We start from the raw sequence: 24,564 nt of genomic DNA on the forward strand, positions 1-24,564 counted from the left end.
GGGAATTTCCGAATTTCTACTGCTGTCCCTAACAATCAATTAAGAAAAAGGGAAATTCCGTTACTAAGACTGATCACAGACTTTCTAGATTATTAAATGTACTGTCTTCAATACAGCAGCATGGGCTATAAATCAAGTTCTTTGATTCTGAATAATCTCAAAATTCTTTATAAGAAGGCTTAAAAGTATTTTTCATTAAGAAAAATAAAATTATTTAGTGGAAAAAATATTTAATAAAGTCATTTTAATTATATGTACACATTAATCATGAAATTGTACAGAATAATTGCAGTGACATTTCTCTACTTATTGTAATTAAACGTGTAGTAAAAATAGAGCATAAACAGATAAAATATGCAAGTCAGTATTATTTGGGGTAGTATTAAGATTATTTAGTAAAGATTGTATCTCCCAGGATAAAATAATAGGTTCTCATTATATGAAGACAACTTACTTGGAATGGGGAACCAAAAACTCTTCTCTCTCACCATCAACCATGCCACGTCCAAACCCCACATCCGGAAGTATAGAAATCTCTGATCACATACCAGACTGGAGAGAGAACTTTCACATATTCAATACCTGCAATAAAATAAACCGGGGTTATGACATCAGAAGACAGTGGGCTAAGAGCTAAAGTAAGTCCTGCCTTTTCAAACATAATAGCATGTTTATTCATCCCATTGTACCTCCCCAGTTGCCCAGACAGAAAGTGTCTGAAGTTTCAACTGGGAAATATGACTCACTTAAACTTTTTGAGTAGCTTATGAGGGTTTAACAATGCTTGTGGATTGCTACCTGTGTCTTAGGTGTGGGGGTAGTGGTCAAGATGGAATGAGGCAAAAGAGCTTGATAAAATGGTTCTATAGCAGTTATATATTAAAATGACAATGTATGTATCATAAACCTTTACACAAACATTTTAGCATATGGTGCATATATTCCAAGTAATGAAAATGCAAAAGAAAAGGACCCTAGTACCATTCGACCAGCTTCAACACTGAAAAAAATACAAGTTAATGGAAGAGAAATTAATGATCTCATAAATGTTTCAAGAGTGAAAATACCGCTTTCTCCTCAACATAGAAAGAAGCAATTTCTGGTAATAAATTCTACCAGGTATTTTGTGGTAGTGCTATTTCTATTGCTTTTAAAAATGTATTTTTAATTGTCCTACAGATTTCCTTAAGCATACGAAAAGAAATCAGAGACTCCACTTGTCATAGAAAACCCTCAAAATAGGCAATACTGCTTCCATTGCTAAAAGGATTTGAAATATATACCAGAATACCTTACAAGTCAACTGTTCCCTACAATGTCTTCTCACCGAACTGAGGTGTTTTCACAAAGCAACAGGATTCAAAAGAAATAGAAGTAGGATGGCTTTTGAAGTAAAGCATAGCTACGGAGAAACTCCCTCTCTCTGTGTGTCATGCAGGCTGATTGCTACTTGTAGCAATGATAACACTAATATAATGGCTGCACCCATTTAATGTTATTTAAGTACCTCCAACTGACATGTTGGAATAAGGCTTTTTTTTTTCCTTGTAAATTCTAATTAGGTCCCTTCCTTCTTTCCTTTCTCCATCACGCTCTTCCTTTCTCCATCTCTCCATCTTTTCTTTTGCCCAATAGTAAAAAATGGGTACTAGTAGGTCTACATGTACCTCAATCCCTACCTCACGCTACAGTAGAATACCAACAGATTATTACATAGGGTAAACTTGTCACCTCTCCACCCCATTTACCCCCAGCAAGAAAAAATTCTATTTCTTATCTATCTCGGTGCCTACATCAAAAATTTAGGCAAGTCACCTTTGCTTGTCATCCTCGCACATCCAGTAACTTGCCAAAACCCAACATTCTTGCTAAAAGCCTCTCAAATCTGTTCACTCCCCATCATTTCCCTGTACCTGCAAAATCTAGGCCCCCACAATTTCTTCCTTGTCTCCTCAGTGGTCTTCATACCTCCATTATAGGCCCTTCCAACTGCTCTCCACACTGCAACTAGATTAATCAATCTAAAATACAAATCTGGTGAAGATACTCATCTGCTTAAGTCACTTCAGTGGCTCCCCATGTTCTTAGCATAAAGTCATAGGCTAACAATACGGTTTTTTTTTTATTTTATTTTATTATGTTATGTTAGTCACCATACATCATTTTTGATGTAGTGATCCACGATCCATTGTTTTCGTACAACACCCTGTGCTCCATGCAGTACATGAGCTCCTTAATACCCATCACCAGGCTAACTCATCCCCCCATCCCCCTCCCCTCTAAAACCCTGTTTGTTTCTCCGAGTCCTTTTATAATGATGTCTCTGCTTATCTCTTAACCTCCCTTCTCATTACTGACTCTTACAAAAATTGCCTGTGTTTTAGCTATCATGAACCACAGACAAGTTCTGAGGCCTTTGCACCCATTGCCCCTCTTACTAGAAAACCCTCTCTGCCTTTAACATGACTGATTCTTAATCAATTTAAAGGATTCATCTCAAATGTTAGTTCCTCCAGGACACTTTCTATCCTACCCGCTTGATGTTCCCACAGTGGGTGTTCACTTTTAGCTTCCCCCAAATGTCAGTATTTGTTGAAAAAAATGAAAAAATTCAAGTCATTTCATTGCACACCTGGTTTGACTGTAGCATGTGTGTATAAAGATCCAAGATAGCTAACAGTGAATGAAGTTCCTCAACTTTGCATCCCATATTCAAATGTTTAGACATACATAACACCCAGACCACTTTAACTCTAAACTATTCAAGGTTGACAAACACTCTGATATTATCAAATCCAAGTTCTATAAATATAAAAATACATGGTTTTCTAGAAAACCAAGGCTTGAATTTGCTAGGAGATCTCTCTAGTTTTAATATAAAAGTCAACCTTTATTGTTCCAGGATCATCCAGTGACACATAATTGTCTGAAAGCTGATCAACTGCTTCCTTCTCACAGTAGTTAGGAACTGCCCGGTTAATAGCGGCTAGAGAATCACCCAGCTCTAACACACTTAATGTTATCCAAATCTAAACAAGTGTGATAACTAGAAGCAAATTCAATCAAAAGAAACATTATCACTTTCTCAATGATTAACATGAAACCAGTTATCTAGCAAAAAAAGTTAGACCTTATTTTAGAACAATAAGAAATTTTAGACCTCATTTGAGGTGACTCAAAACTTAGAAGTTCAAAACTTTAAAGCTTAATTCTGTGATAAGCCAGCTGGCATCAAGATAAACTATTTGTCCAATTTACAAGAATCTCTTGGATAAGAAATCTAAGATTCAACTCTCAAACACAATATCTAAGCTTTAGTTTTGAGTGTGATGGGTGGATAAGGGGGTAATGTGTGAATATTCTCTGCTTGCTCTCAAGGTTAATAGGCAACAAGTCTGGTAAGCACAGTTTCAACTAATCTTGCCAGGAGCAGAAGCCATAATCCACAAAGATTCACCTTCCCTGCCAAGCTGCTATTCTATATTCTGTATGGTTGAGTGTATAATACTGTGCTACCTTATCAAGCACGGTTGGTACTGGATGCTCCACCCAGACTCCCTTCTGAGGGTTAAAGCATCCTTCCCCCAAGTGACAGAAATATCGTCTTTTGACAGCTCACAATTATGTCCCTCACAAAGAAATGTCCTTGACCACAGGGAACTTTCTCACTTAAGATTAGGGCCCCTCCCAGGAGAGAGCCAACAGTCAATGGCCAATTCATACTCAGGAACAAAGTCTCTCATGCTTCAATTTGGAACAACTCTAAAGGGACATCCCAGCTCCAAAGCTCCCTACAAGCTCCACTGATGCCTCAGTTCCACTGCAGGTCAGCTTCTCCCTCTTTGCAGTCCTACTTTTCTCATTTCCTTACAGGTGCATTGCTAGAGATCACTTCTCAAAAAACCTCCTACATGCAACTCTTCATCTCAGAATCTATTTCCAAGGCAACCTAATCTAAGACTCAAGTCAATAATTGTGTAATGCAAAAAATAGCAACATACAATAAATTTGCTGACTTCATCATAACTTTGTCCTGGTCTTCTATTAAAGATGTGAACCTATTGGGACGCCTGGGTGGCTCAGTCAGTTAAGCGTCTGCCTTTGGCTCAGGTCATGATCCCAGGGTCCTGGGATCGAGTTCCGCATCGGGCTCCCTGCTCTGCGGGGAGCCTGCTTTTTCCTCTGCCTCTGCATTTCCCTCTCTCTCATGAATAAATAAAATCTTAAAAAAAAAAAAAAAGATATGAACCTATTAATTGAGGCAAAGGCAAGATCTAGAACTTAATTTATCCCAGCTGACTCCAGTTCCCTTTTTTTAATTTAAATTTTAGTTAACATATAGCACAATATTGGTTTCTAGAGTAGAATTCAGTGATCACCTACATCACCTACATACAATATCCAGTGCTCATCACAACAGGTACCCTCTTTAATACCCATCACACATCTAGCCCATTCCCCACCCTCTTCCCTCCATCAACTCTCAGTTTATGCTCTATCATTAAGAGTCTCTTATGGTTTCCTTCTCTCCTTTTTTTCCTTTCCCCTCTTTCCATATGTTCACCTGTTTTCTTTCTTAAATTCCACACATGAGTGAAATTATATGGTATATTTCTTTCTCTGACTGACTTATTTAACTTAGCAGAATATACTCTAGCTCTCCATTCACATCATTGCAAATGGCAAGATTTCATTCTTTTTGATGGCTGAAGAATACTCCATTGTGTGTGTGTGTGTATATATATATATATATATACATACCACCTCTTCTTTATCCACTCATTAGTCAATAGACATTGGGGCTCTCTAAATAATTTGGCTATTGTTCATAATGCTGCTATAAACATAGGGGTGCATGTACCCCTTCGAATCTGTATTTTTGTATCTTTTGGATAAATACCTAGGAGTGCAGTTGCTGGAGCATAGAGTAGGTCTATTTTTAACTTTTTGAGGAACCTCCATACTGTTCTCCAGAATGGCTGCACCACTTTGCATTCCCACCAACAGGGCAAGAGGGTCCCCTTTTCTCTGCATCCTCACCAACACCTGTTATTTCTTGTGTTATTAATTTTAGCCATTCTGATGGGTATGAGGTGGTATCTCATCGTGGTTTTGATTTGTACTTCCCTGATGATGACTGATGTTGAGCATCTTTTCCTGTGTCTGTTAGCCATCTGGATGTCTTCTTTGGAAAAGTGTCTATTCATGTCTTCTGCCCATTTCTTATCCAGTTCCCTTTTAACTGCAACAAAATTTAGGAACTAACCCACTGGTATTAAAAATTACCTGATTTCTACCCTTTATCCTGAACGATTTTCAATGTTTGGCAAAAGTTGTTGGATAGTTTTATCATCACCCAATTCTAAGAGGGGTAATATTCTAGATAAAATTCTAATTGAAAGAGCACAAACAGAAAAGGAGAATAAAAATGATATGACCACAGCAGATCGCTATGTTCTTAAAGATATGGGAAATGTATTTTGCTGGACTTATAAAGACTCAGGTCTTTTCTGATAAAAATAAAAAGAGTTAGAATAGCATTTACTTCTCAGTTCTCAATCTTCTAAAATCTCCTTTGGAAATGAATGAAAGGTTGCCACTGAATCACTGATTCTTTTACGCCATCCACTTCTACTAGCTAATAGGATCTAGCAGTACATTAAAAGGATTATTCACCAGGACCAAGTGGGATTTATTCCCGGGCTGCAAGGGCAGTTCAACATCCACAAATCAATCAGTGTGATACACAACATTAATAAAAGAACAGACAAGAACCATATGATCCTTTCAATAGATGCAGAAAAAGCATTTGACAAAATACAGGATCCTTTCTTGATAAAAACTCTCTGCCGTGCAGGGATAGAGGGAACACACCTCAATATCACTCCTCAATCCAAATGATATGAAAGGATTCTAGGCTTGGAGGTCTTTGTATTTGAGTTTTGTTGTTGTTGTTTTGGTACTACCATTTTGAAGAGTAGAAACTAAATCAGTTGGTCCACCTAATGGCGGTCTCACTTGTCTCAGACTTAAGCTTCTCTTCCAGAGCATATGGCAAGAAAACTCCTAAATAGATCAGGATCCAATAGCAAACAAATGCAGATATGCCACCTCTTTTAAGAAAATATAACTTCTATATATAGGCAGAGGTTGCCACATAGTAAAGGCAACTTGCCCATAAAATTGAACCTTCTGTTTAAGTAGAAATTTCTGTCAAGTACAGAAAAATCACTCACTTGACAGTGGCTTCCTATAATGACACAGCCCTGCTCCTGTTAAGGAAAGGAACAGATGCAAATGGGGGCAGAGACCCATTCTTTTCATGTTTTCTGGAAAAAATAAAATGACATGACCTTCCCTTTCACTTCCAGTGATTCAAATCTAGACCAGTGTCTCCAAATTTTTACACTAGACACCTTTATGAGTACGAATATTTTAAACATTCACATATATACATAAAATATATAAATTATATCCATGTATTACTATGCTGATAGATACATTTCAAAACACACAATAATAGAAATGTTTTAAAAATAAATAAATAAATTTAAACATTATATAACTTCGGTTTGTTAATTAATGGCCCAAAATTTTTTTCCACATTCTTATTAATAATTTTAAAGTAAATACTGATTCAATCAAATGTACATCATTTCTTTCGATCTTTGCTTAACATTTATTGATGCTGTGATTCAAAAGTCTAGTTCTAAATTCAATTATGGTTGTCATAAGCTAAGAAAGAAAATGCTGCTCAAAGATAAATAGATCCAAAAAGATGAAGCACATTATTGGCTGAATTTATTAAATCATGACATTCATTTTACAATCCTTTGAGTGATTAGTACTATATTCAATCCATGGTTTTTTGGTAAGAATCTTTGAAGTTTAATTGAGCTAAAATTGGGTAGTACTATATGTTTATGCACTTAACCAGACATACGAACACTAAAATAAACTCTTGTATGTTGAAAATGAAATAATAAATATGGGCACTGTGGTCGACTCCCATTCTTCCCTAAAATAGTCGGGGTACAGATGCCTGGGTGGCTCAGTCATCAAGCGTCTGCCTTCGGCTCAGGTCATGATCCCAGGGTCCTTGGATCAAGCCCCACATCAGGCTCCCTGCTCAGTGGGGAACCTGCTTCTCCCTCTCCCTCTGCCTCTCTCCCTGCTCATGCTCTCTCTCTCTCTCTATCTCTCTGTCTCAAATGAATAAATAAAAACTTTAAAAAATAAGTAAAATAAAATAGTCAGGGGACTCTTCAGAGCACATGACTATCTAACATGTGGGCAGTATAGGCCACCAGTGTAAAACCACATGGTAAATTTGTACTGCTTTTTATCTAGGAGAAAATAATTATAAGAAGATTTTGAGTATTTTCTTATCAAACTCCCTAGCAGTCCAGGTAGAAAATCTCTTACCTAAACAACAGATTCCAGGGAATTGTGTAGAAAAGAAGATACCACAAATATAACCTATATCTTTTTTCAGGTTTTGCTTCCCTGAGTAGCTAAGCACCTAGGCAATATAATAAATAGTATCAACATGTTTCCAGTTCTATACACTGCACATATTTTGGTACCTACATGCTCAAAAGTCAAAAGGACTTTTATGTTCAATGTTTAAGGGATTAACGCACTCAGAAATTAAATAAAAATAGTTAATTTCCCAGAAAAGCACAATATGAAATTTAGAACAATAAGAAATATGAAAACTTACTTTGGTCTAAGATTTAAACATCCAGAAATGTACAGTACAATGACTTGACATTCACAAGTCTGTTAAGATCATTCTGACTGTCAGCAGAAAGCATTTTGTAGGTATTCCATAATGAGTCCATTTTCAGGACACATCACAAAAAACTTAAGTTTATATCTTAATCCTCAGACTATAAACCTTTGTTAGTCTAAATAAAACATACAGAACCAATTTTTCATCTGTTCACTTTAGCCTACATGATCGTTTATGAAATAGTATCAGTTACACAATGATGACACATATGGACAATATTAACAATATATCATGTATATTTATGTACTATAAATGTTAACAAATTATTAACAAAGGTTTCCTTTTCAGAAATAGAAAAATAGTCCATTTTTTCCTTCCAATTTGAAAGAAAGAAAGAAAGAAATACTAAGAATAATGCTTTCAGAAAGATAAATAGCAGTGTCTCAGAGACTTGAAACAAACCCGTGTAATAAGCATCAGACAACTAGCGTAAGACTTGGGGGTCATGGGAGGAGAAGATAAGAGAATCAGCGAATGTCAAGTTCAGAGTAAACGTTCAAGGATATCCACTAAGCCAATCGTCCTTTTGAAGTCTGAATCCTTTCTACAACATCATGCCAAGTATTCATTAAGCCAACCTATTCTGATCAAGAGTTCACTGCTCACCAAGGCAGCCAATTCCCTCTTACAACATTAGAAAGTTTTTCCTTATATGGTGCTAAAACGTGCCTCTGTATCACTTTCACCTACTGACCATTCTACACAAGTCCAGTTCTTTTCTTTTAGTACCTCTCCTATGGAATGAATCATCAAAACCAGTAGTTAGTCTCACTGAGTTTCAACTATGTTCTTCAACTAATGATTCTAGTCTTATCACAGTCCTGGTTAACATCCAGTTTGTTAACCTTTTTCTGAAAGTGGAGAATCCGGGACACCTGGGTGCCTCAATCAGTTAAGCATCTGCCTTCGGGTCCTGGGATCAAGACCGACATTGGGATTCTTGCTCAGCGGGGAGCCTGCTTCTCCCTCTGCCTACTGCTCCCCCTGCTTGTGTGCTCTCTCTCTCTTCTCTCTCTTTCTGACAAATAAATAAAAAAAATCTGAAAGAAGAAAGAAAGAAAGAAGACAATCCATAAAAGAACATCTTTTGCTAGGTATGGCCAAAATGGAAAGAGCAAAACAGAACTTATCTTCCCCATTCTAGGTACTACACATCTATTCCTGCAATCCAAGATTACACTCAGTTTTCATGGCTATGTCACACATATTGATTCAAACTGGGCTCTATGTTGACTAAAACTATAAAGTCTTAGTTGTTAATTTACTCAATATATATTTATGGAATGCTGCTACAAGAATATTATAATATTAGGGACGGTAAGAAAAATCAGTGAGATATAACTGAAACACGTAAGACCCTGGGCCCAAGCCCCAGTTTATCCAGATGTAGCTGTGTGGCAAGAATACTTATTAGAGCTACTCAATTTTCGTAACAGAATAACTATCTTGCTTGCTGGTCTCAGTTCCAAAGCATATGGATGGGCCTTCAGCCAGTAATTTAGAATACCAGCACTCCAGGTTACCTAGCTCCCTTCCAAGTACCTACTGAGAGAAGAAATGTTTAGGGAAAATAGGTCCAAGGCCTTATAAACTCAATCCTCGGTTAATGTTGAATCACCAGAAAGCTACATATTAGCAACTCACCACACAACACCCTTCTGATCACCTTCAGTGAGTTGCATTTAATGCTTTGTCCTAATCTTTAACAGAAGACTGTTCTAAGATGTAACCGTGTGAAACTCACAACTGCATGGGTATGTTTTAAAACTGAGGATATTGTCCATTTTATTACTCAGAGTTCCTTTCACTCTTTGCTTTTTGAGGAATGGGATATTTCTACATTTCTAAATGTAGAAATAATCAGAATGGTTTTATACATTTTTTAAAATAAGTTTTTGAGAAAGATAAGTCTATAAGAAATGAGAAAAAATGCTATTTGATATATGCACAAGAGGCAAGAAATATTTGTATTTTTTGTTTCATCAATAACTGAAAAGGGGTCCATGAGAGCAAGACAGATAATTCTAACTGGGTCTTATTAAATATTGTTCATTAAGTTAAAGATCATTATTCAGTTGTCCTTATGTTTCCTCTTCCCAAACAATCAGCCTCAGTAAATTATTTTCCCCAATGAAAAAGGTTCTAAGACCGGATGATCCTAAATATTATCTGGAGAACTTGTTTTAGAAATTTGTATTTTTATATAAACTCCCTATGTAATTGGAAAGTGGACCACAGAACACATTTTGAGAACACTCTTCCAGGACCGATTTTTGGATCCCTTTAATTAACTCTGCCACTCATCCCTGGGCTCTCTGCTGTCTTTCCAGATCCCTTTTAAAGCCTGGTGACCAGAGGTAGGTAAAATATTTTTACCAAGGGTCCTACTAAACCACAGCAGATAAAAGGATTGTGTCTGTGCTCTTATACAGCACACCACATTCACTTTTATACATCCTAGTGTTGATAGGCATGCTCACAAAAGCAGGGCTTCACTATGACTGTCAGATTGAGGTCAGCTACTTATTTTGACTCCCCTGAGAAATGAGAGCTTAAAATGCATGAAAACAGGTCCAAATCACAATCAAATGGAACTGTGAATAGCATTGCATGGGACTTTTTCCTCAATTGAACCAGCTGCAATCATTTTTTAAAATAACTTATTCTACTTTTAAAATAAAGAATTTTCCCTTGAAGAGAAAATCTGCCAACCTCCTTGAATAAAATCATTCTTCCAGAAAGTAAGATTATTTTGTGATAATTTTTTATGAAGAATTTTAATTCTAATAATACTATTTTTAGAATATCTACAGACAAGTAGCCTGTTGGCACAATGGACTCACAGAATAGATTTATAAACAATCAAAATATTATAGGCAAGAGTAAAGAAACTTTATTGTTGCTCTCCAGTTCACCATTTCATAGATACATAATTCATTCCATGACACAGCGACTGATGTTATACCATAAAGCTCTCAACCTGGACCATCTATATGATTTAGCAAAAGATATAGGTTTAAAAACTAAAAGTGACCAATCACAATACGTCAACTGAAAATTCCCAATAAATGTCTACATAAGAGGTTCAGGTACTCATTCAAGTTTCCAAGCTCAGTTCAAAGTCACCACTTCCCAGCTATTGCTTACTATAAAAATTCCAGCCCTATATATTCTATCATATATAAATTGACTCTAGATAAAGGCATTATCAAATGAACAAGTTGAGATATCCAAAGAAGAAATTCAGGGTCTGAAAAATGAGTGATTTACTCAGAAAATTGCCAGATAGAAATTTTCTAAGTCTACATTCAAAGGAAATCAAGCTAAGACCAATTAGGGCATGATTCATTCTCCTATGTTATTTGCATTTTCTATCTGGTACTTTTTAATTTTATAAATTTTTGCTGTTTCCATAGTTACCAGCTCTTAATCATAATGAACACCTGGTCTATACAGAGGAATTAATATTTCCTCATGAACTGCATATACTAAATTGTTAATAACTTCTCTATACTTTGACAGTGACTCGTTTAAGTTTCTGACCTATAAGCAAAGATTTTCAAAAGGTTCTTTTCACTCTCTTTTCTTTCTTTTTGAGTTTTATGTATTATATGGACTTCAGTGGTTTTATGATAGTTGAGATTTGCTAAAGCATCACAATCTATATTCTCTGACATGTCATAGTTATACCTATCACTAAGTGTGTTTCTCAGCCTGGGTTAGACATACTTTAATTAAAAAAAAAAACTTTTGTGTACATATTTATTAAAACTAAGTCAAAATCAATTGACAAATTAGGCAAATACTGGTACTCACTCATTCACCAAACTAGGTCCTAGAGAAAAGTATACAAACACCAACAACTCCTCAATGACTCACCATGGTTAGGTTTCCTAAGCAACACTAGAGCACCTTATTTCAAAGAAAAATAAAATGGTGTTTGATCCTGCAGACATTTTCCATATAAAAGCATATAGGTTTGTACATCAACTATACTTTAATTACAAATTTCTTAGGGTCACCTGGGTGGCTCAGTCGGTTAAGTGTTTGACTCTTGATTTCAGCTCAGGTAATGATCTCAGGGTTGTGAGATGGATCCATGCCCAGTGCAGAGCGTGCTTAAGATTCTCTCTCAAAAAAAAAAAAAAAAGATTCCCTCTCTCCCTCTCCCTCTGCCCCTCCTCACCTTTCTCTCTCTCTCTCTCTCTCTCTACTTTCTCTCCCTCTCTCTCTTCCTGCCCCCGTATAAAAAAAATTTTTTTAAGCACATGAGCAATGATTTTGTTTTGTTTTGTTTTTTGTAAAGATTTTATTTATTCATTTGACAGAGAGAGACAAAGCGAGAGAAGGAACACAAGCAGGGGAAGTGGGAGAGGAAGAAGCAGGCTCCCGGTCGAGCAGTGGGCCCGATGCGGGGCTTGATCCCAGAACCCTGGGATCATAACCTGAGCCAAAGGCAGATGCTTAACGACTGAGCCACCCAAGAGCCGAGCAATGATTAATAGTATAGACTTTGTCAGATTTCCTAGGTCCATATCCTGACTCTACAACCCACCAGTTACATAATCTTGGATAAATTACTTACCTATGTCTCAGTTTCCTCATCTGTAACAGGGTATGATAATAATATCTGCTTCAGATAACTATTTTAAGGAATAAAATATTTGAATATTTTAAGAAGTTAGGTAATTTGTACAAACTCACAGAATTAGTAAGTGGAGAGATAAATTTTGGGCCATCCAATGGCATCTCCAAAAACAATGTTCTTCATCAGTCTGTTATCATGGTGAATAAAGTGCTATATAAAGAGATAACCTTATAACTTCTCAAAACTATAAATTCGTCTCATCCAAGAATTCTTAACCTACTCCTGGAAGCCTAGCAGTGTAGGTAAAATTTGAATCTGCCAGTATCTGTGGGGGGTTCCTCACTTCCCTGGACACCACAGACTTGTGTGTATAATTGATTCCCACAGATTACGGAGGTTCTCTGGTGGAAGTGAGGGCCACATCCATAATGGGCTCTAGATGGTGCCTGGAACCATGTCAACAATGACATCTGCAGCTTGCCCATATACCTCTGTAAGATGCTGGCACCAGTTTAGCCTCAACAGGTGTTTTTTCTGCAGCAGCTGAACAGCTCTAGAAAGTGCAGCTTATCCCATCCTGTTAGCCTAATGATTAGTTAGCTCTAATGTAATGATCACAGTAATAAATGTCTTATTGTTGATAGGAAATACTGACCAGCTCTGGGTTGGTCTTTAATTGTGAGACTCCAATAAAATGTCTCTATTCACCTTGCTTGTCTCAATTACTAAAGAGAAAATCTGGATTTTTATGAATTCCCTGACACACACACTGCAAAATCCTGATGTCAGCCATCCTGCTTCTTCTGATGGATTCCAGAAATGCCTTCATTTGGGGCTAGCAATGACTCACTTCTAATCCTTATAAGCAGGACCACTTTTCCATTCTTCTCTGAAACCATTTCTTGGTAACAACTGACTTGGTAAATTTTGCCCTCCACTGGTCAGATTAGTGACTAAAATAATGTTCTTTGTCTCTGAATATGACTGGCTACCAGTGGTCTCTATTTTAGTGAAGGATGGTGTAGGCTTAGCTTCTCTTGAACCAAAAGACTAAATTCTGGATTTGATAACCCTAGATACTTAATGCTAAAGAGGAACTATACAGAAGCCTGCAGGAGCATTCAGACAGCTGGACCCAATATAATGAACTGATGATGTAACACCAGCTAGGTGGAGAATATGTTTTAAACATAAATATAACCCCCAAGAGGTATGAAATAGTTAAATAGAAAATGCCATCAAGGCAACAACTGGATGGTTTTGTTTTGTTTTTTTTTTATCACAACTACCACAGATTTAGAGTAAGAGGAAAATGTTTCTAGTCAGCCCTCAACCCAAAGCCTACGGGGCCTAAAATGTGCCTGCACCCAAAGATTCCACAAGCATTTGCTATTTACTATGCAGAAGAGCACATTCGCAATGGACAGAGACCACATCGTAGAGACCTCATATTTCGTGGATTTGATTAATAGCAAATTAAATAGTTAATATTCAATGAGGGCTTACTACATGCCAGCTACTAATTCCAGGAACTAATTCATTTAATCCTCCTACTATACATAATAAGTGGATACTACTATACCCAATTTTATAGATAGATAAGCTGAGTCTTAGAAAGGTTTCGTATTGTCATACAGCTAGTAAGCAGCAGAAGTAGAATTCCAACCAAGCAGTCTGACCCAGAAACCTTAACTTTTAATCATTAGCCAGCGATATAGAAATACAATTAAAGGGGGAATTGAGGAGTATTGATCTCTGGTCACTTTTTCGGTCACTTTGAAAATATTTCATTTAGTCTTCTCAAAACATATTTTGTAAAAGGAAACTAAGCCTCAAAGAGAGTAAATAAATACCCAAATCCACAAAGCCACCAAGGAAAAAACTAATATTCCTTAAACTATAGCATACTAGCTCTCTGCAGCTTAAAGACTAAGCTGAGTGGCAGATATAAAAGCAGAAATCTCATTTCAATCTACATATCAGTGCTGTTATAAGAAAGTGACCAGTGGAACCTGTCTGGTAGAGATGCTGACAGGAAAAAGAAAAGAATCTGTAAATAAAGCATAAGCAGCATATTTTTAAAAAGCATAAAACCAGCATATTTAAAGGAAAAGGATCTAAATCATTAAGACACTGCAGTGTTGGGGTGTTTGTATATATGTCTGTGTGTGTATACACACACACACACACGTGTGTGTGAACTCTTTGCTGTTTGGTTTCATTTCATTCTCAACTACACCCTTCATTTTGTTCATGAAATCTGGAGTGGTTCTCAACTAGGAACAGTATCTACAACTAAAGAGTATTTAGCAATGTGTGAGAGCAGCTGGTTGTCCTCGTGACTGGGGGATCCTACTGGCATCTACTGGGCATGGGCTAGGGATGCTAAACATCCTGCAGTATTGTGTCTGCACAGCAAAGCACTGTCTCACCAAAAATGCCAATATTGTTCATCCAACATTAAGCGGTATTTAAAGAAAACCTTTCCAGTATTGTTAAGGAAAAAATACATGATCCAGGTAGATTTAATCAACCTTTGTTGTCAAAATCCTGATGCTTCAAGTGGAGAGGAAGTAAGTAGGGACCAATATAGACAGGTTCCTGAACAAAGTATGTTCTTGTTTTAGATGCTACTGTATCTTATATATACATAAATGTAAATTCTTGTTAATAATACTATGGGGAAATATGTAAGACCAAATTTTGAATGAAAACTCAAAGTAAGCTCAGTCTAGATCATCAAGTATCTTCATACTTTAGCCCAGAAGCTGATTTCCTACATATAAGGTAGTTTCTACCATGAACAGTATAAAGGTAAGTAAATATTAATCAAATTGTAGTCTTATACTCATTATATATATACTCATATATATTCATTCATTCACAAAATACCTTCGAAGTATCTACCATGCTAGACACTGTTCTAGTAGCTAGGAACTCAGTATGAATAAGACAGGAATATTTCCTGCCCTTCATGGAATTTTCACTTTACTTGTATTTGTTTACCTACTACACATATAAACAAATACATAATATAATTTCAGTTAATGATAGACACTATGAAGAAAAAATAAGGCAAGAAAATGGATAGACAGCAATGGGAGAGATATCTTTTGTGAGGTGCTCAGGGAAGAAGGTGACATTTAAGCAGAACCTTGAGAAAACAGCCATTAAGAAGTCGGTAGGAAAAGTATTACTGGCAGAGACAAAAGCAAGGGCAAATTCAATAGGAAACAACAAAATTCGTATGTTTAAGAAATAGCAAACAGGTGAATGTCATTGGAATGGAATAAGCATGGGTGAGTGATGGATTGACATCAGAGAAGCAGAGAGGCCAGAATGTATAGAGCTTTGTGAGTCTAGATAAAGAGTCTGGACTTCAGCTTTATGTGTTGAAACTGGAGAGTTTTAAGCAAAGGAATAAGTGATTAATTTTTTTAATCACTAGGGTAGTAAGAAAAAACTGAGAAATAGGATACCATACAACTTGGATACTAGGACTGGGATAAGGCACACAAAAGCATATATAGCAATACCTTTATTAAATTGCCTGAGTGGGGTGGGTGCTAGTTAGAGAAAGCTAACCAAATTTATTTTAAAACTACTTGGGCCCAAAACACCCCTGCACAAACTTCTGCCACTCCATTTCAGATGAGTCAGGTCATTAACTGACATCTTAATATTTTAAAGAAAAAGCATTTTACCATCCACAGACTCTTCAAACTTCAAACCATTATCTTCAAAGTTGACACACCTAGAAACAAGCCTGTAATAACACTAACTTTAAAGTAGTCTCTGCTAACTTTAGCTAACAAATAAACATAAAGGGAAAAATAAAATCCCCAAAATGTTCACACTAAAATACAAGAGAATATTTTGTAATATATTTCAAATATACTTGATTAGAAAGGTACAAAACTAAAAGTTCAAAGCAAATGAGGCAAAGACAGAACTTTGTTAAAACAATCAAGTTTAAAGAAGCAACGCTAACAATATTATTGTGTAGTTATCCTCAGACTTCCAATATGCAAAAGACCTTCGTTTGGTTTTTTTGGCACTTCTTTGTCTCATGAAATCTTGTTGGCACATGTATTCATTCAAATAATTACGATTAGCCAACTTTATTGCTGGGTGCCTGTTAGGAGACAAGAATATAAAGCTTTGCTGTCAGTCTAGAGAGATTAGTAACATTTATGAAAAAAGATAAGGTACAAGATTACATGCTAATTATGGGCACTGAGCTGAATGTACCTGCTCTGAGAGACTGATTCTGACAGGGCAGTGACTTTATCCCTAACCCACATCACTAATAACTTACAATCTGAGGGTGTCAAATAAACTGTCGAATCTGTAAATGAGAATTCAGAAAACTGGGTGACTAGGCAACGTTTCATTTAAAGACTTCACAGATATTGGACTTCAAGAGTGCCTTTCAGAAAGGGTTGACTTATACATGCAAATAATTCACTTAATATTTAAAAGTAATAATTTCACATCTTTTCATAAATATTTGGGGGCAGATAGGGTGGGTATCATAAAAACATGATTGAGAAGAAATCACTAAGTGTACCATACACACACTGCACTCTTGAACTAAGGGGGATTCTCACAACTCCAGAACCCGAATAAAAGAGATCTTCCTTCAAACCATTTTTCCTAAACTTTGTGTTTCCCTACAAATGGTTTTAACATTTTCCAAAATGTCTAATTAAACGTGTTTTCCCCATTGCTTAAAAGGAATGAACAAAACGTCATAAGGCACATTTGGAAGATGGTGACAGGGAATTCCCTGCTTCAGAATGTTGGAAGCCGCTAGTTTAAAAAGAATCCGAAACAGATGGCTGTGCCCGGGTGGTATCTTCCCGCTGTTGTGTCTTCATTTCAGTCGAAGAAAAGACATAACTATTTGTGTGTCTTAAAACCTTAAATAGGGTAAAAATCACTTGCTCTCATTTCTTTAACTCATTTTTGAGAGAGCGTTTGTACAATTACACTAAAACACTTTACCGGTAAAATGTTGTGCCGTGTGAGGAAGCCCCTCAAGCTTGCTCCTCCTCTTCTCCTGTGCAGCGTGCCCGTCACTCTCTCAGCCAGTTACAGGGGAGCGCTCCGGCGCATCCTGGGAGTCGTCGGCAGCGTGGATTGTGGGAAGTGTAGTTTGGAGACCCCGCCCTCTTCGCCATTCCTCTAATGGCTGCTTCCAGGAAGGTAATGTACGATCTCCGCTCCAAAGGATACTTAAGATTGCCTCAGTGTATTTGTAAAACAGGGGTCATATCTGCACCTCGCCGGGACAAAGCAGGGATTCTTTTTAAAATCTTAATATCAGGTCATGGCACGAACTTGTCTCTGGGTTCGATTTATTTTTAGGTTTTCCTGTGCGGGCAAACTGACCAACTTTAAGTCTAGTTCCCCTGCTTGAACAAACTGTTTTCTCTAGTTATTATCCATTCCTCTCTCTTCCGTACGACCTCTTCGCTCTGCACTGACTCTGGCTGTCTCCTTAATAATAATATATGCTGCTGATGGTGATGGTGAGTAGTTCTTAAATCCTACCCTCTTCTGATAATAGGCTCTGTCACGTGGAACCTCTTAGCCTCAGCGATCCGGAACTCCAGGAAGGGACTATTTCGAATCAGAATTATACGTAAATCCTTTTTTTGGTAAGTTTTACTAATTCCCCACAACTTCACAGATTTACATCTTGCGTGACTTTTGCCAGATTTGTCTGCATTTCCTGGATGGGAGAAATCCTAAGAAAATGTAATTTTTACTCACTAAGGTATTTTAAGTTTACGAGTGTCTTGTGTGTTTTCTCTTTGTTCTTAATTATGTTCTGTTCATTTGCTTAGTTGATTCACATGGTGTTGGCATGATAGAGTGCGGAAAAATTGCTGGAGTCAAGGAATTATTATGAAAAGGGGAAATTAGCCTCAAATGACCATCTTTAAATACCTTTTTTTTTTTTTAAAAAAAAGATTTTATTTATTTATTTGACAGAGAGAGAGATAGCGAGGGCAGGAACACAAGCAGGGTGAGTGGGAGAGGGAGAAGCAGGCTTCCTGCCGCGCAGGGAGCCCGATGTGGGACTCGATCCCAGGACCCTGTGATCATGACCTGAGCGGAAGGCAGACGCTTAACGACTGAGCCACCCAGGCGCCCCCATCTTTAAATACCTTTTATAAACTTAACCTGTTTTTTTCTACCATTAAATGAGGAGATGGGTCTGAAACTTAAATTTAAAAGGTGTGTGGATTGTTATTTATGTATCCATACTGAAATGGTGGGAATTTTTAATGATCCTTTTTTGTTTCCATGTTTGATTTCTAGAAACCTTCAGCCCTCAAGATCCAGATACCTGAAGATCCCAACATCATGACCTCAGTTTCAACACAGTTGCTCTTGGTCCTCATTTCACTGCTTTTGGTGTTGCCTGTTGTTGAAGCAGTAGAAGCTGGAGATGCAATCGCTCTCTTGTTAGGTGTGGCTCTCAGCATTACAGGCATTTGTGCTTGTTTGGGGGTATATGCACGAAAGAAGAATGGACAAATGTGATTTTGATGGGCCTTGTGCATCACACCTTGCCTGGAAAATCTTTGTGTTACTGAGGTTAAAAACTGAGCTTTAATGTCTAAAAGTTCCCAAGAAATAGGGTATTTTCACATTCTTGTCTCCCTGTAAGTGGGAACAAATTAATAATATGTTAAATGGGAAAAAAAAAAGTTTTCTTCACAATAAATAATGCACTGAAAAAAGCAGTCTATAATTCATATATGCTAGTTAGAGGGTCAAAGAAGTCAGATGACTGAAATTTACATATTATTTCATAGTTTCTCAGAATTCTCAAAGTGCATGAAATAGGAAGAAGGAAACCCTTGCCCAAAATCCTAGGAAATTGCCAATTCCTCTATCACTGAGGAGTCTTTTCTCCATATTTTTATTAGATTTTTGTTTTGTTAACTCCCAACTTAATATCAAATACGGTCAGAAATTAAAATTTTTATTTCTTGGGGGAGATAAGAAAAATGTATTCAATGTATCTAATGTTAAAATGGAGACAGTATTTAATGTAAAAAAATATATTGACATTGAAATGGAGAAATTTAATGTTAAAAAAAACCTTTGTATTAACTGAGTAACATCTCTATGGTGGGAAGTACTATATTAAATATAAACCCATTATGTTGTAAGTTAATGTGTGATGTTCATTTCTGTTTATTTCAGGTTGTTTTTATCTTTGTATGTACTTTTATGTCAGCTTAGTGGCCCAATGCCTTACCTTAAGCGATCACACTAGCTTATAGAAACACTATCAGTGATAAATGAGAAATGGCAGTATCAAGGTAGAAGTCCCTGGTAGAGAATCCACAGATACAGAAGGAAAAGGTAATGGCCTATACTAGTTTACACACTAACCAGATGAAACATACCCTCTCTGATCTTACTACTCAAAGTGTCCTCAAACCAGCAATATCATCTGGGGACTTGTTAGAAATGCAGAATCTCAGACCCTGTCCAGACCAATCGGATCAGAATCTGCATTTGTTTCAAGAGCCCAGGATCATTTGTGTGCATATTCAAGTTTGAGACTGTTTTAAACTGTTTGAACTCAAGAATCACCTGAAGGACTTGGAAAAATTTTCAGATTCCCAAATCTTTCTCCTAGTTGCATTGTGGTAATTTTAGGTTGGGCCCTGGAATTCTATGTGATTCTTTTGATTCTGTAGATACAAGCCAGCAGAGAATAGTCTGAGTAAATCAAACTACATGAGGTCCTACTGGAAGCAGATAATCAAGTTTTTTACTGAAATAATGCATTATCCAATCTTGCTCTCCAGGTGACATTGGGGGTCTTAATTTTGATTAGAAAACAGGCAGTAGCAACCTAAAACCCTGTTTTATAGTGCAATCCTGCAGGTGAACTCACCTGGCTTGCATGAAGGGGTTGGGTGGAAGGTACAAGAAGTGAGGGACAACCATACTATACAGACAGAAACTAAATAGATCTGTTTTTGTCATAGCTGTTTTATTTTTTCACAAGAGAATGCACTAACATTTTTTGTTCAGATAAATTGACAGTTACACATTGTGTAATTAATAGAACTTAATTTTACATGCCTTTTTTTTTGAAAGGTGGAAAAAGGAATGCAGATTGTAGAACAGTTTATCTTTGCTCATAAACCAGCCCACTGATACTGGCATAGAGAGGCTGCTGATTCTTCCTTATACAACTGGACTTTTTCATTGGCGTTGCGAGAAATCAAACTTAAAGTACATTTTAAATCCCAGCGCGTTAGTCATTTAGTCACTTCCAGGTACTATTTTTAAAATGATTGAAATAAGACTACAGGCAAACATTCTTTAATGAACAGTGTATTTCCAGAAGTGCCTAGAAAGAATTAGAAAACTGCCCCTTTCTTATTTTTCCCTTAAAAGTAGAGAATTATCAAGAGGTAGCATTCAGGAATTTTGACAGAATGAGGAATACCTTCTCTATTTTTAGGTTGTTTTTTACCTAGGTTGGATTATATGGCTTAGCCTGAAAAGAACAGAAACTTTAACAGTGGCTCTTAATCTTTTTAGGGCCACCAGCTCCTTTGAGAATTTGATGAAAACCATGGTCCTTTTCCTTTGAAAAATGCACATACATGCTGGCATTTCTTCGATTAATTTCAAGTAGTGCACAGAGCTGAAGCCCATGAAGAAATCCCAAATTAAAAATTACTGTGCTTGTCTTTTTTTTTTTTTTTTGAGATTCTTTCAAATTCTGGAATTTCTTGATTTGCTCTGTTGAATAACATCTGTGGAGCAGTTATAGGAGGAATGAGATTGACATATGTCCCTCAAGTGCCAGCATAATTTATAGATGTCTAGTAAATGCTTTGTGCATGTTAGCTCAGTTAAGTTCAGTTACAAAGGCAAAAGACTAATAGTTGAAATCAACAAGAAGTGCTGGTAACCCACCCATTCCTCTAATGCCCAAAATCTGTGCATTTCCTGCATCGCTTCTTTCTGGCTGCTTTCAAGATTTTTCTCTCTGTTCTTAGTTTTCAGAAGGTTGACTATGATGTGTCTTGGCATGAATATGTTTGGGTCCTGTTTGGGGTTTGCTCAACTTCTTAAACCTGTAGGTTTATGCCTTTTCCCAAATTTAGGTAATTTTCAGCCATTATTTTTTCAAATACTCTTTCAGCCCCATCCCCTTTCTCCTTTCCTTTTGGGACTCCAGTGACCCAGTTGTTGGATCTTCTGTTGCAGTCTCACTTGTCCCTAAGGCTTTTTATCTTTTCAGTCTTTTTTCTCTGTTGTTCAGACTGGGTAATTTCTCATGTTCTATCCTCAAGTTCACTGATTGTGCCCATGTATGTTTTAGTTTTAATTTTCTATTTGATTTTCTTTGTAGCTTCTATTTCTTTGATGAGCCTTGCTACTCTTTCATTTGTGAAGCATGTTCGTAATTGTTCATTGAACTTTTATGATGGCTGCTTCAAAATCCTTGTCATAATTTAACATCTGCGTCATTTCAATATTGGCATCTGTTGATTGTCTTCTCTCATTCAAGTTGAGATCTTCCTTGGAATGATTTTCCATTAATACCCAGACATTTTGGGTATCATATTAAAAAGACTGGCTCATCTTAAAAGGTTGTATTTTAGCAGGCCTTCTCTGACAATGCTGCCTCAGGGCAAGGGAGGTTGTTGCCTCCATACTGCCAGATACAGGTAGATGTGCAGGGACACCTCATAATTGTTCCCCACGTGCCCTCCAGTGACCCCGAAGGTGGGATCCAAACTTCCTACATGGCCTCCACTGGCCCATGGCCATTGGCATTTCTGGGTTGCCAGCTTCAGAGTACCTAGTACCTAGTCAGAGATCTATGAGGAAAAAGAAAATCCAGAAAATTCACTACTATGTCTTTCTTCTGGTCCTGAGTTCCTAGCTGACCTGCCTTCTTTCCACCTTTCAGAATCTTATTGATTGACTGATCATAACCTGAGTTGAAACTAAGAATCAGTCACCCAACCAACTGAGCCACCCAGGTGCCCTTCCTTTCAGAATCTTCTTATGTTTGTTTTATACATAATGTCCAGGGTTTTCAGCTGTAAATACTTAGTGAAAGAAATAGGAGAAAGGATGTCTACTCCCATCTTCCTGGAAGCAGAAGTCTCCTCAGTGCATATTTAAAGAGTGAATTTTCTAGAGAAAAAATGCCAGGTAAAGGATTGATTCAGGATATTTCACTTAACAGACCTTTGTCCTGTGATCCATGTCTGCCCTCTCCTCTTCACCCATCCATCATATTATTTATTTCTGTCTTTACTCAATAAGCTCAATTAAGGAGTATGACTAACAATGAAGAATGCAGGCGTGCAGATGAAGTTTGAAGAAAGTGAGCTGTATGCATATTTTGTCTCAGCAACAAGAGTGTAAGGACAGCTTCTTTAAAAACTGATCTGAGGGGCGCCTGGGTGGCTCAGTCGTTAAGTGTCTGCCTTCGGCTCAGGTCATGATCCCAGGGTCCTGGGATCGAGCCCCGCATCGGGCTCCCTGCTCGGCGGGAGGCCTGCTTCTCCCTCTCCCACTCCCCCCTGCTGTGTTCCCTCTCTCCCTGTGTCTCTCGCTGTCAAATAAAATCTTTAAATAAATAAATAAATAAATAAATAAATAAATAAATAAAAACTGATCTGATACCAAATGTATCAACTGTGAAGGAACCAGCTAGATCCAGGAAATCTCAAAAGCTAAACATCATGTGCACCTTCACCCTCTTAGGCTTTCCAAGCTCTGCAAAAGCTTGTCAGATGCCATTTCCAACTTTGGATAAAGGAACGATGATGTAGCTATACAGCCTGAAGCACATAATGAAGGGAGAAGAATTCTCTATGTACAAACCATCTCCCTCCCAAAGACTCAAATACTCTCTTTGTGGCATCACAATAGAAGTGAAGAAAGAGCCTAACCTCTGAAATCCAACAGATGTAGATAACCAGGCTCCACCACTTAAAATTTGATCTTGGGCAAGTCACTTCTTTTAAATTTCTGTCTCCCTATTTGTTAAATGGTGATAATAACAGTACCTACCTCATAGATAAATGAGGAATACATGAAATATTAAGTGTAAAAGGCTTGGCAGGCTTAAGGTCATTATTACTGGTATTTGGAGATATTTTCTAGACATGGGGGATAATAATAAGCATTAATTTTGTACTTACATATTACACAAATCTCATATTAAATAGGCACTATATTTTAATTTTGACATTTTCCCTGAGTATTTGTTTTCTTTATCATAATCTTTCTTCTACCATTGTAGGCTTACAAACTGATAAAACTCAAAGACATGTGAATAAAAGAAAATTTGGCTTCCCTAAATCTTCCCCAAATTTTGAAGGGAAGGAAAGAAAAGAATTGATTCTGTTTTAGTAATTCCCAATGTGTTGACCATAAGTCTTTACTAATTGACACAAAAGCTTAGCAGTAACTGCTTCGTCATCTAAGGAGATACAAGGAATTTGATTCTGCTTGTTCAGGAACATAGCAGATTGGGTCTATATTCCACTAGGAAAAGTGCTCTGACAATTCTCATCTCCTTAGAAGTTATCAAGATATAAGCAACATAAAATTTGTTAAACGTTTGTTTCCTATAGGGAGTGGAGAGGGAGCCCTTATTTAGACTTATTGATCCCAGACAGAATTTTTATTCTTAGGTGAGAACAGGGCCAAGTCAATAAATATGTGTATACAATAGCATGTTTCAAATTTTCTAATTTTTAATAACGTCATTTTTCTAAATCATTTATGTGATTAAATAATAGACATCTAATAACTAAATGCAAAAGGCAGAAGACCAGAAAAATGTGATTGCTGCAAAATACTAAAATGTGGTTTGATTTTCCATTGATTTGTAATATAAGGGCAACAATACCCTCTCACATGTTTCCACTGAGTCCATTATATATGGGTGATTAAAATTTTGAAAATATTAGTTGGCACTTGATAATCTGAAATGAAATTATGAAATTTTATATACAAGAGGGTTAATTATTTTTAAAGGGCTAATCATGTAGCACTTTGCTAAACATTGGGATTATAAATATCATATTTCTCAATATTAATCAAGATAATTATGCTCTGGATAAATGTGCATAAATCACTTAACAAAAGAATTTAAAAGCAGGCA

The 24,564-nt window shown here is 36.8% G+C and overlaps 1 protein-coding gene and 1 long non-coding RNA gene across 3 annotated transcripts in view; one reads left to right on the forward strand and one right to left on the reverse strand.

Annotated features, from left to right (window-relative positions):
* LOC115939660 (uncharacterized) overlaps nucleotides 1-17,511 on the reverse strand; it is a 204,714-nt gene extending 187,203 nt beyond the window's left edge. Inside the window, exons 1-2 of one of the 2 annotated variants that reach the window (XR_004074438.2) lie at nucleotides 17,391-17,510; nucleotides 455-582 (exon numbers count right to left, since the gene is read on the reverse strand). This is a non-coding gene — a long non-coding RNA (uncharacterized LOC115939660). Of the gene's footprint in view, nucleotides 1-454; nucleotides 583-17,390 lie in introns of both variants that reach the window. The other variant, XR_014139190.1, reaches the window with a different exon arrangement.
* Nucleotides 17,512-17,518: 7 nt separating this feature from the next.
* SMIM30 (small integral membrane protein 30) lies at nucleotides 17,519-19,573 on the forward strand. Its single transcript, XM_031024124.2, has 3 exons — nucleotides 17,519-17,591; nucleotides 17,956-18,046; nucleotides 18,714-19,573. The coding sequence occupies exon 3, from the start codon at nucleotides 18,759-18,761 to the stop codon at nucleotides 18,936-18,938; it is 180 nt and encodes a 59-aa protein (XP_030879984.1). The 5' UTR covers nucleotides 17,519-17,591; nucleotides 17,956-18,046; nucleotides 18,714-18,758; the 3' UTR covers nucleotides 18,939-19,573.
* Nucleotides 19,574-24,564: the final 4,991 nt, after the last annotated feature.

The sequence above is a fragment of the Leptonychotes weddellii genome, chromosome 12 (genome assembly GCF_054177405.1).
Source record: "Leptonychotes weddellii isolate Sample4059 chromosome 12, ASM5417740v2, whole genome shotgun sequence".
Taxonomy (NCBI): Eukaryota; Metazoa; Chordata; class Mammalia; order Carnivora; family Phocidae; genus Leptonychotes; species Leptonychotes weddellii.

Bases quoted from the DNA above. Each gene is read 5' to 3' on its own strand.
- SMIM30 (XM_031024124.2), top strand. From the start codon at position 18,759: ATGACCTCAGTTTCAACACAGTTGCTCTTGGTCCTCATTTCACTGCTT.